Source organism: Schistocerca americana, chromosome X (assembly GCF_021461395.2).
Source record: "Schistocerca americana isolate TAMUIC-IGC-003095 chromosome X, iqSchAmer2.1, whole genome shotgun sequence".
NCBI classification, from domain to species: Eukaryota; Metazoa; Arthropoda; class Insecta; order Orthoptera; family Acrididae; genus Schistocerca; species Schistocerca americana.
The window spans coordinates 261353295-261366472 of NC_060130.1; the positions used below are offsets into that span (position 1 = coordinate 261353295).

General features: G+C 44.8%; 1 protein-coding gene across 2 annotated transcripts in view; it reads right to left on the reverse strand.

The window, feature by feature from the left end:
• The window catches only part of LOC124556692 (heat shock 70 kDa protein 14-like), a 142395-nt gene that overhangs the window by 90198 nt on the left and 39019 nt on the right, over nucleotides 1-13178 (reverse strand). For both annotated transcript variants that reach the window (XM_047130667.1, XM_047130666.1), the window contains exon 5: nucleotides 2901-3099. In XM_047130667.1, coding sequence (XP_046986623.1) covers nucleotides 2901-3099 — 199 coding nt within the window. The remainder of the gene's footprint in view (nucleotides 1-2900; nucleotides 3100-13178) is intronic.

Here is a 13178-nt window from a genome sequence, read left to right on the forward strand (position 1 = left end):
TGGGCAGAGGATACTGTTTTGATCAAAATTGAACCACTTTTCATTTTAGAAATGGCTGCCACTTCCCCAAGCTTGACTTCTATGTTCTCCACAAAGAAGAAGGGTTCTGTGGCCAAGAAGGAATCCCCATCAATCCTTGAGCAAACTAATTATTGGGGGGCTGGGGGGGAGGGGGGGGGGGGGGAGAGACATTTCTCTGCTTGCCGCTTAGCCCTATGGAAGGAAACATTTTATGGTCATATCTCTCTGCACTTAAATAGTACTTTCCTTCCATAGAGACTGCTGGGATCATACAGCTACCGGCGGAAGATAACTTCATCAGATTCATTTGCGGCTCATCCGCCATGGTGCCACCCACTTCGAATGGGGGCTCTTGCCATGTGCGCCACCCAGCCTCAGAAAATGGCTACGTGGCCAGTAATCCATTGCTCGGAGTCCCCGTGTCCCAGTCACAATGGGCACATGCACATAAACCTTGGCATACATGGGAAGTTTTCAGCTCAGACACCAACAATACAATACCCACGTGGCCAGGGGGCTACCACTGTGCAGCTATTTGATGACCACCATGACAGGATGGCCACCATGCTGGAGCTTACACTGCATTGGGTGACCTTCCCTGCATGGTAAACATTTCTGGAGAATCTGAAAACTGATGGCAGGTCAAACCTAACAATGGGGACTATGTCTTTACTTAATGAAAAGTCGTAGAAAACAAAAAAAAGCGGAAACTCTAATCCCAGTCACAAACGAGATCTGAGCTGGGTCTGCATCAAGAAAACCATACAATGGAGAGGCAGAGGGAGAAAGGGACAGTGGAAGTATAAGCTTGCAGGACAGAAACGAAGTAATGCTGCAAAGCATGGGGCCCCATGGTAGCCAAGCAGGTAGGTACTGACACGAGAGTTGTGAGCCCTCAGGGGCTAAATGAGTAATATTGTCATTGAACCTTGGTGGGTCCTTCCCCACATCTCACTACATCCCATCACACAAACTCAACCAGCATGTTTCTGACAAGGCTTGTGAATTTCTCCCATTAATCAATTTTCTCCTTCCCAGATGTAAATAGTTCCTCAGATAGTTTGTTGTCATTTTATTGACACATCATGCACAACTTTTCATTCAACACCTCTGATCAATGATGCTGCTGTATCTCTGTGTTTGTTGATTCATCCATTTATTTTCACTGAATTGAAAAGTTCACATTTTTTTATTGACAGCATAAATTGTATACTTACATCGTATGTATTCTACTTAGTTGGCTGTCCAAGATAATTTTCAGATAAGATATTTAGTACAATTTCACTTGAACCGCCATCCCTGCCATCTGTGTCATGCATGGCTGGCTAACAGGAACCTCTCCTATGGCTAAAACACGATCAGGTAATTTATCAGAAATATTTTTCCACAAATCTTCCGTAGCATTCCATGCCATCTCAACTGATGTAGTGTGTCACCAATAGATTGTTTTAGTAAGAAATTTTGGCCCACCTTTAAGGCTTAACTTTACCCAAATTATCTATTGTTGACTGCATTTATCTCATTACACAAAAAGAGACTTGTCACATATATATTCCAGTCAGAATTTAAGATTTTGTTTCTGTTTGTTTCTAGTTTTACCCAATTTTCTGTTCCACTTGCTACACAAGCAATGCTGTTTAAGCAAGTCACAGTAATTCAGTGATCTTGCCTTGAATACTTGTCCAGTTACCTAATATTCAGTTTTCATTTTCACAGTTGACTTATATGGCTATTTGATCTCCTCAATATGAAATACATGTGAAGTGATCATGGCTCTTTGGTGTTCAACATCTAAAGGTAAACAGGCTTACAAAGTAATTTATCTAAAAAAAAAAAGGATGCAAACTATACTGCAAACTAAACATATTGCGCTATTGAAGGAAATCCTTTCTGCGGGTACTGCATGCCTAACCAATTCAGGGAGGCACTTTAAAATTCTACATCCAATACAGATTAAGTCAAGGAATCTGCACCCAAGATCACCAAAAAATCAATGGAGCCTCTAGTTTAAATCCACCTGGCTCCAAACCAAGGATTCCAATCAATACTGGGCATGAAAGAACAAATTGTGAACTGTGATTCCATTGGACGAGTGACAGTAACCCTGTTCACCACCAAAAGGAACTAAGATGATGACAAGCATTACTTACAACCAGCTGTAACCATTGCACTAAACAGATGGCTGCAGAGCTGCTTCTGTATCTCAGACGAGACCTTCCCACAGTAAACATATGGGATATCCAAAGGACTTCCTTTATGATCTGATTGTTATTTCCCTGAGGAGATCCATCATCTCCCGTTAAATTGGAAAACTAATAATGAGCAATCTGACCGTAGTCTAGATCATGCAGGATCATTGACCTCAGGGTCAAAAGATAAAGCAACTGATGTGGGCTCATGTATCAACAGTAAACATGTCTTTCTCATATACACTTCACTATAAAATAATATTTTACTGCTATTTATGCAGATTTCCTCAACAAACTGAACCACTGACATCTTAACATAAAAGTTTCATCTGTTAATAAGAAATTAATAATTTATTTGGAGAAATGTAACCCACAAAACACAGCACTGAAACGTATCACTGTGGAATGTTTATCAGCTCTATTGATGAAAACATCAGCCTATGTGCACATGCTATGCAGTGTTTTGGGGCCAAAGCCCTCAGAGTTAAGTCTAAGGAGAAAACATGCATTCCTCCAATCTTATGTAGGCTAGTCAATAGTGGAAACAACAATTTCAATAATGAGCAGCATATTCGCCCTAAAATATATGTTAACAATGTTGAACACCTCATTTAGTAGCTGAAGATCATGCAGATTGTTTCATAACTTATCACCAACACCAAGAATAACATACTGCATTACAGCACTCACCCTCTCTCATCTGGGGACTCAACACCATAGCCTTCAGCAAGCAAGGCTGCTATAGGTTCACTAATTACTTGCAGAACATCGAATCCTGCATCTTCCGCAGCATGTGCCAGTGCCCGACGACTACACTTCGAAAAATTTAAGGGGACACACAGGACTGCGCGCAGATCTGTATCTGGAGGTACACATGTGGAAGCAAAGCCTGAAACAAATAACAAAAAATAAAGAAATGCTTTACATTACTACCAAACCACAAGCTTCATATTTGTATACAAACACTATATTTATTGTCTATTGACAGCTAGCTGGCTGGTCGTCAGTAGAGTCAATGCCTACAGCTTATTCTTTTCCATCAAATAATTTGAAACACTTAAAAAACTCACAGTACAAATATGATGCAGCACTGGAAAACTTGTTAAATTGACATGCGACCCCATTAAAAGCAGGATCTTGCATTCGCAACATAAGTATTCCTGTAAATTGCTTTGTTCTACCACCAAATTCCTCGAAAGTTACAGAATCAGAAAAGCTACCCATAGATTAGTTCGGTACCTGCATCAAAAATTTGTAATTCATTTTTTTTAGGGGCAGGAACATTTTGTGAATGGGCCAAAGAGTTTTGTTACTGCAAAGTATTGATTCCACTGTGAGAGTACTTATTACTTACATGTTCAAAAGGAAAACTAATAGTTTAATCATTTTGTGTAATAGGACAGTGTGAAATAATGAGTGAAAAGTCATTGAGACCAAATCATTCTCTCTATTTCAGCAATCATATTCCCACTTGACAGCTTCTACAAGCAAAACATGTCAAAGCACTAAACCAAAGGAAGTCAGCATTTAGAAGATAGAAGTATATCTGTGATAATACAGGATGGGTGTATTTAACCATTGCACTACCTGATAAAATCTGTAGCCACTCTTTGGTGGCTATGTCTTTTTATCCTGCACAAAAAATGTGTATAAAATTTTAAAGCCCAAAACTTCTTCAAATTGGCTGCCTTGTCAGGATCCAATTCTGTACAGATTGCTCGCAAAGATAGCAACCAAAGTAAGATTGTAATTTTGACATGTTACATATACACTGTCCAGTCACATTAATGTGACCATCAGTCGAAAGCCTGAATAACCACCTTTTGCTGCATAGACCACTGCGAGACATGCAGGAATAGTGATAGTGAAGTTCTGGAGGGTAACGACACGGATATGGAGCCATGCAGACTCCAGTGCCATGGCCAGAATGTGACAGGTTTCTCTTGAGAATCCACCGCGAGAACAGCTCGATCGAGGTGGTCCCACAGATTATCAACCGGGTTTAAATCCAGAGGGTCTGGTGGCCAGGGGGGTACAGTAAATTCATCCTGGTGCTCTTCATACCACACACACACACACACACACACACACACACACACACACACACACACTCTGTGAGCTCTGTGACACATTACATTGTCCTGCTGGTAAATGCCATTGTGTGAAGGAAAAAACGAACTGCATGTATGAGTGAACATGGTAACCAAGGCTAGATGCATACTTATATCAATCATCTGTGCCTTTCAGAATGACAAAATAACTCTGGTAATGCCTTGAATATATTCCCCAGACCATAAAGCTCCCTCCTCCAGCCTGGACCCCTTTGCTTTCAGATGATTCACACCGTGCACACCAATGGCCAGTTGTCCAATGGAGCATAAAACGTGATTCATCTGAAAAGGCAACCTGTCACCACTCAGTGGACACCCAGCTGCAGTGCTGGCGAGCTAATTCCAGTCTTTGTTGCTGATGAACATCAGTCAGCAAGAGTGCACAAACCAGGCACCTGCTGCGGAGAACCATACACAGCAATGTTTGCTGAACGGTCATTGAGGAGACATTTTTGGTAGCCATGGGTTTATCTGGGCAGTCTGATGCTCACCCATACATATCTACACAGCTGTTGTTCACCCCGTCATCTCTGGCCCGTAGTGCATTATAGCTACCGTTGTGCTGGTTTTGTATAGCACCTATTTTACCATGCACGGTATACTTTAAACACAGTGGCACACAAACAGTTTCATAACTTAGCTGTTTTGGAAATTCTTCCACCCTTGGCCTGAAAGTCAATGATCATGTCCTTCTGGAAGTCAGATAAACCACTCTGTTTCCACATTGTAACGACTGCAATGTTTTCCATGTTCCCCAACACACTTTATATACCCTCCCCCGCTGGCGCTGCCACCTGCTGTTTGTGAGTGGTTATTCATGCTGATTCCAAACATAGGCAGTGGTCACACTGTTGTTACTGGATTGTGCATAACACCTTTGTCAGTCTCTGGATTAATTACAACAGAGATATGTTGCAATTTTTTCCAGCTAGTGTGTTGAACAACAGAATCATTTTAAGTAATTACTACTCACAATCTAACAATGCGGGTATAGTATTAAGAATGGAGTGTCGAATGATACAATTTATACTCTGAGGAATATCTCCTATGATGCCCAAATGGATCAGTAAGTAGTTAAGATCCTACTGTCAGTTTATAAACTAGTTGTATTATAAGAAAAACATGAAACAGACAGTATTAATACATAACTGACAAACAAAGAATCATAATAATATGAGTAAATATACTGCTACAGATTTCTGAAAACAACTATCAGAGGACATATGTAAGTGCCTGAAGGTCAGTGCTCTTAGTATCTTTTCTTAATAATGTCTGTAGCTTCTGTCTGTAGTTTTTATGCTTACACTAGCAATTAGTGAATGGAAATCCAGTCAACCATGTTTTCAGACAAAGATAAAGAAAAGAAGGAAAAATAATGTCTAAGGTAGGGTGGACAGTGATCAGTGATGTCTGAGTAAGCTGTATTGCCTACTCAAGTTGTGTACACACACACACACACACACACACACACACACACACACACACACACACACACACACAAGTTACAACTCTTACAACACTAGACAGTATAAAATGTAATTACAATTTTTCTACTTTGGAGCAAATCAGTTTGATACATTTCTTAGAGTAGCTTAATACATTTAATCAAGAAACAAATTTGCTAACTGAAAACCAAGTTTGCACTACTTTCTAACAAAAGAACAATCTCTGTGAATTTAGTTTAGTAGCGGCATTGGTGAGCTCTACTGTAAAGAATGGAAAGTTTAAAAAGTCATCACCCCTCTGTGTCATAAAAGGTGAAGTATTAGTTTATTTGGCCAAAGATGTTGTCAACAACCATTCCACGGTACACTTGGATGTATACAACTAAAATGAATTTGGGGGACCACAGGAAACCTAAGTCAGGCTGGCTGGACTGGGATCCAAACAACTTTCCTCCAAAATAAAAGAACAGCATTCTTGATCACTAACCACCACATTTCATCAGTGACGCCTAAAGAAGTCTACACACACTTTTGATAAAACTCCATCTTATTCTTTACACTCCCTATACAGTTTTTGATGTACAAATCTAAAACCACTCCTGATCATAACTGTTTGTTGAACAGATAAATTATGCTTGAATTCAGTAAGTTCCCAAGGTAATTATTTGATTCATTACTGTACTCATACTTAAAAAGACAGATTCATCTCAGATATTTAACCAGAGTTATGTCAGTAACAAGCATTTCACGGCAAGTCACATGGGGGATAACAACTGCAAAGCAAAGCAATAATCTGAAGGCCCCATCATGATCATAGTCCATGGTGGGCTTCAGTTTATTAGTAAAATATTGGAAAACTGTGGTATCCTTACAAATTTACTATGGAATATTCCTCAACCATCTGGGGTGAGTGACTGAAGCTCTGATAAAGTCAGAGGCTACACATGTGATCTGGCAGACATTGTGAGAAATATGTCAACAAATTGATGAAAATGAATATTGGAAACTTTAAGTGGTTCATCCCGCAGTTCTCCACATTTCTTCCCATAAATGTGTATTACGTAAATTTAAATAAATTCAACAGAAATAGCACGAGGTACAGAAATTAAACTATTACAGCATGTGAATGAGTGGATAGGTATTCGCAGACAAACTGTGAGAGCCACACTGCACCTGTGGTCATACAGCTCAGGGAGTAGAAGTATTGACTACGAAAGGCATAGGTTCAAGTCTGAGATTCAGTCAAGTGAAAAGTTTTATTCTGAAGGAAAATTTCATTACATGTACACTCCAACGTAAAGTGAAAGACTCATTTTTATTAAACACATGTAATCATATCAGCCATTTCAAATGGAAAAAAAAGTAGCAAAAGGCAATTATTACTTCTTGTTCATTCTTACGACACAAACCCAGGCCCGAGGACTGCATGGGTAGCAGAGGCCAGCAGATTGCACAGTTACAACAAGAGTGATGGAAGGTCAGGACAGAGGGACTGGTCCCCCACCTCCACAGGCACACACACTCTGATCCTCTCAACCATCCTCCAGTGAGAAGGGACACGAGGCACAGGTGGCGGTCATCTTAGTTCCAGCCTGAGCATCGGAAGTGACGACAGGGTGCCAAATGCGACTGTGGTCACAGCCAGAGCTGTTTCGTGTTGGTGGGTCAGACAGTCATGTCTGGCCTTAACATCAAGCCACTGATGCTCTCTGTCACCAATGATGACCCCTTGGGTCCATCCCAGACACCAACTGCATATGCATGCCCAGACAGACATTCCACCCACAGGCAGGCCTATAGGCAGGTTTGGCACACAGCACAGGATGCAGGAGGTCTAATGGTGTACAATACCAACTCAAATGCAGTATTTCAGCCAGATGATGTCTGCAAGGTCTTCAGCAGCTGTGTTTTAAATGTATGGACCATCTGCTAAATCTCCCCATTAGGAGCACGGTGAAACAGGGTGGTGATCGCATTACAGCCACAGACAGCCTAAAGCTGCATCTACGTAAATGGGGGCTAATTATCCAACACCAGGGAATAAGTGGCACTCCCTCAAGGTAGAATACCATCATGAGGTCACAAGTGGTAGAAATGGTGGTAATGAACAGCATCCACGCCACGTAAGGGAAGTTTTGAGAGGGTGGCCACCACCAAAAGCCACATAACAACCTGAAATGTCATGGTAAAATCAACGAGGACCTTCTCCGACAAGTTATCAGGATGGGGCCATAACGAGGAACCTTGACCGTGGGACAAGTGATTGAGAGATCAGGCATGACACGAGCCGTATGCGCATTCAATGTCTGCATTGATGTTGGGCCAGTACACGTGCTGTGGGGCTAGTGCCTCCATACATGTCCTCCACCAATGACGAGCACAAAGGAGCTGGAGGATGCGGGGACAGAGCGAGGATAGAATGATGGTCAGGTTTTCGAGAGTCCTCTGCAGCCATCATTAAAACATCATTTGTAGCATTGAATCAGTAGCATAACATGAAATAATTGTGAAAGGCTAGATCAGTAAGGCTCAAAACATTCTCTGGACACCTCTCCAGTACCTCAGACAAAACTTTCAACAGGACAGGATCGTGAAACAACACAGTGGATACCTCACATGCAGTCAGAAGGAATTGAACCAGGATTTATTGTGGATGTTGGTCCAGGGGAAACAAACTGTTTCCTTGTGGTTGAACTGCACATTGGCACCAAGAGCAATTGGGGGTAGGGTGTTCACGTTGGTGAGTTGGGTGAAAGTGGATTTCAATTGATACCCAATCAAAAACAATGCCCAATTCTGCATACAATGCATCATCTTTTCCAGGAGTTTAGAACAATGCACAAACAACAAAATCAAGGCTTTGAGCTTTGCAGTCGCTCAACAGGTGTAATTTGCTGCCATACAGTCTACATTCCAGAGGTGAAAGCAACTGGCCATTCACTACTACCTGACACCTTATGAGACAAAACAACCGCTATACCATATCGGGAAGTGTCTGTCTCGAGTGTCAAGGGCAGGTCCAATGCATATAGTGTCAGTCACAATGCCACCTTGAAACTGTACTTAATGTTCTGATATGCCAATTGGCAGGTGGTCAACCACACAAATTTGACACCCTTCTTGCATAGTCGATCTAGGGGATCTGTGATTTGTGCCACCTAGGGAATAAACTTGGCACAGAACATGATTCTACCCAGAAACAACTAGCTGCTTAAGGTCAGTAGTGGCCAACATATTAGTGATTACGTCAATGTGGTCACACGTGTGCACGATACTATAGCGACCTGGGGTCACTCGGGCCTCTAAGGTACAGAGGCTGTGAAGTGGTGGGTTGTGGAAGCAGTGGTGCTGGCCAGGGATGGACAGGTATAGTGTATTTTATTTTTCTTGAATTACAGCACTGGAGTGTCTGGATAAAGGAGACCATAATTAGGGTGTTTTGGGGTGCAGCAAATGCAGAGCGCATAAGATATCAGCTGTTGTTGGTGCAAAACTTGCAGAAGTGGAATCCCCTGCCTCTGTGAGAAGACTAATCACGGGGCTAGTCCGGAAGGCACCAGTCGCAAGTCGGACCCCACAATGGTGGATGGGATCTAGTATCTGCAATGTTGAAGGTGACACAAAACCATAGACAAGACTCCCGTAGTCTAAACGAGACTGGGCCAGTGCTTTGTACAATCGCAGGAGAATAGAGTGGTCTGCACCTCAGGTGGTATCGCAACGAGATCTGAGAACATTGAGACGTAACCAGCACATCCTCTTCAGCTGGCGAAGACGAGGGAGCCGTGTCAACCGGACATCGAAGACCAGACCCAAGAAGAGACGGGTGTCCACCACCTCGAGGGATTGGCCATCAAGGAACAGGTCCGGATGAGGATGGACTATATGGCGACGGCAGAAATACGTGACGTACAATTTGGTCACCGAAAACTGAAAGCCATGGGAGAGAGCCCAAGATTGCACCCGGTAGATTGCCCCCCTGTAGATGGCTTTCTGCAGCGCCCACGACAGAGGAAGCGACATACGTACAAAAATCGCCAACATACAAAGACGCGAACACTGTTGGCCCAGCAGCCACTACCAGTCCATTAATGGCGATGAAAAAAAGAGGGACGCTCAGTACAGAACTCTGTGGAACCCCATTTTCTTACCGACGGGAAGTGCTGTAGGAGGAACCAACTTGGACCCGGAAAGAGCGACATGAAAGAAAGTTATGGATAAAAATGGGCAGAGCACCACAAAGGCCCCAGTCGTGAAGGGTGGTGAGGATGTGGTGGCACCAGTTGGTGCCGTAGGCTTTATGCAGGTCAAAGAAGACTGCAATGAGGTGTTGCCAATGGGCAAAAGCCGACCAGATAGCAGACTCCAGGTGGAATAAGTTATCCAATGTAGAGTGGCCACGGCAGAAACCACCTTGAGTCGATGACAAAAGGTCACAGAATTCGAGGATCCAAAACAGCCGCCAACTCACCAGGCGTTCAACGAGCTTGCAGAGGGTGTTGGTAAGGCTAATTGGACAGTAGCTACCCAACTGAAGAGGTGGCTGCCCAGGCTTCAACACCGGAATAACAATGCTTTCCTGCCCCTGGGTAGGAAATACCCCCTCACTCCACAGATGGTTGAAAAGGGTCTGTACATGATGGTGGCCAGCCACCGATAAGTGATGGAGCATTTGGTTATGTATCCAATCTGGTCCAGGAGACGTGTCAGGATGAAGGGTGAGGGTGCTGGCGAATTCCCACTCGCTAAATGGGGCATTACAAGGCTCCAAGCAGCGAGAAATGAAAGACAAAGGCAGTCGTTACGAGTGCTGTTTGAGGAGGAGGAGCAGGAACAAGGGCGGATACTGAGTCGACGCAGAAACTTGGGCAAAGTGTTGAGCGAAACACTCTGCAACAGAGTACAGATGGGAAGGACAACACCATGCACAGAAATTCCTGCAACGGGACAATAGCCAAAAATTTGCCTGAGTTTTGCCCAGTCTTGTGAAGAGCAGGTGTGTGGTCCTATGGCAGATACATACCATTACCAGCAAATCCGTTTCTGAAATTTGATTGCAGCAATTTCCAGAGTCCACTATGGGACCATCATACCATCATTTGACAGGGGAGGGGGGAACCCCGAGGAAGAAGGGATGGCTGAAACAGCTGTGGCAAGAATGGCGGCAGTTAAAGTCTGTGTAGACTCATCAATACTACGGTGTGGTAGTATGGGGGGGGGGGGGGGGATGGTAGCAGAGGAGAAGGCACCCCAATCAGCTTTAGAGAAGGCCCACCTGGGAGGGTGACGGAGCAAGACATACTGAAGGAAGGTCAAAACAATCGGGTAATGATCGCTGTCACATAAGTCATCGTGGACACCCCACTGAATGGAGGGAAGAAGGCTGGGACTGCAGATGATGAGGCCAATGGAAGAGAAAGTGCCGTGTGCCACACTTAAGTCTGTGGGAGTACCGGTGTTACAGAGGTCAAGCGCTGCCAGAACAGATTCAACTGTCCTGCCCAGGGCAATAGTCGGGTGACTACCCCAAAGAGGGTTGTGGGCATTGAAGTCCCCTACAAGCAGGGAGGGAGAAGGGAGTTGTTGAAGAAGGGTGGTTAGGGCAAGGGATGTGGGTGGCCTGTCAGGCAGGAGGTAGAGATTACAGATTGTGATTGGAGTGGTCAGATCGACCCTGACAGCAATTGCTTCCAGAGTGGTATGGAGGGGAACCCATTTACTAAAATTGTCTTTGCGCACCAAGGTGCAAACACCACCAGCCTGCACAGGGCCAATCTGGTTTCAACAGAAAGCATGGAACCCATGAAGGGTGGGTGAGTAAGAATTGACAAAATGGGTCTCTTGGAGAACAATACAAGCAGCAGAGTAGGAGGAAAGAAGGGGCTGCAACTCCAGGAGGTGACGCAAATAGCCATTACAATTCCACTGGAGGATTCTCAAGCTGGAGTCCAAATGGCAAGTGAACGGACCGGAGCCGGTCACGCCACCAAGTCGCCATCCATCACCGATAAGGGTGGAGTAATGTCCATATAGGTGGGGTCAGACTGTTGGTTCATTGGCTGGAGGAGGGGAAGGTGGCACATCAGGGGGGTACCTGAGGGGCCTTGCTCTTGTTCCCTTGTTCTTGTGTTTCTGCTGCTTCTCTTGTGATGGAACAGAAGGGCAGACTGCAGTGTGGTAGGACACAGAATTACACCTGACAATAGCGGCCCCCAACGGCCGCAGATCGTGCGGCCTATGTGGAGCTGCAGATCGCCTTTCAGGGGGTGCCGGGAAGAGAAGTCCCGGGAGGGAGCTCCAGTACCATCGGCTGCCGAAGAAGGGGAGCGCTTCTCTGGCGGGGGAGGAGGATTAGCACCCAAAGGGGTGAGGGTGAGGGTGAGGGTGAGGGTGAGGGTGAGGGGGAATTTGGGCGCGGCTTGGAAGAGGAGGGGGTACGAAGGGGAGTGGACGTAACTGAAGCAAAAGCAGAAGTTAGAGGCACAGGATGGAGCCGGTCATACTTTCGACAAGCCTCGGTGTAGGTAAGTCGATCTAAAGTCTTGTACTCTTGAATCCGTCATTCATTCACATACACCAGGCATGCTGGCAAGTGCGGAGGATGCTGCGCATCACAACTGATGCACACAGGCGGGGGACCACAGGCACTCCCCTCATGGAGGGGGCGCCCACAGTCACCACAGAGGTGATAACTGGTGGAGCGGGAAGACCTGTGTCCAAACCATAAGCATTTAAAGCATCTCATCGGTGGTGGAATGTAACGTTTTACATCACACCGATACACCACCACCTTTACCTTCTCTGGGAGGATATCCCCCTCGAAGGCCAGAAAAAAGGAGTCTCTATCAGTGTGATTGTTTTTAAGGCCTCGCTGTACAATGTGGATAAATCGGACTCCTTGCTGCTCGAGGTTTGCATGGAGCTCCTTGTCAGTTTGGAGAAGAAGATCCCAGTAGAAAATGATACCTTGTACCGAGTTCAAAGATTGGTGGGGTGCCACGGAGACTGCGCTGTGGTCATAAGTCCCCTAGAACTTAGAACTACTCAAACCTAACTAACCTAAGGACATCACACACATCTATGCCCGAGGCAGGATTCGAACCTGCGACCGTAGTGGTCGTGCGGTTCCAGACTGTAGCGCCTTTTTGGCAAAACTCTCACCACCTGTCCTGATACAAACCAGGTACCGAGGGAAAGGTTTCAACCCAAGTCGGCAAGGTTGACCTTCTTCCCATGGGGTGGCAAGGGAGGGGAAGGCCAAAGGATCAGAAGGACTATCATGTCTACTATCACTCTTAGAAATGGCCAAAGAATGGCCAGGATATTGAAGCCTTTCCCACTTCACATGCAAGGCGTCTGCCCTAGTACCACCCACCCTGACCAGGGGCTCGCCCTGTGGGCACCACCCCGCC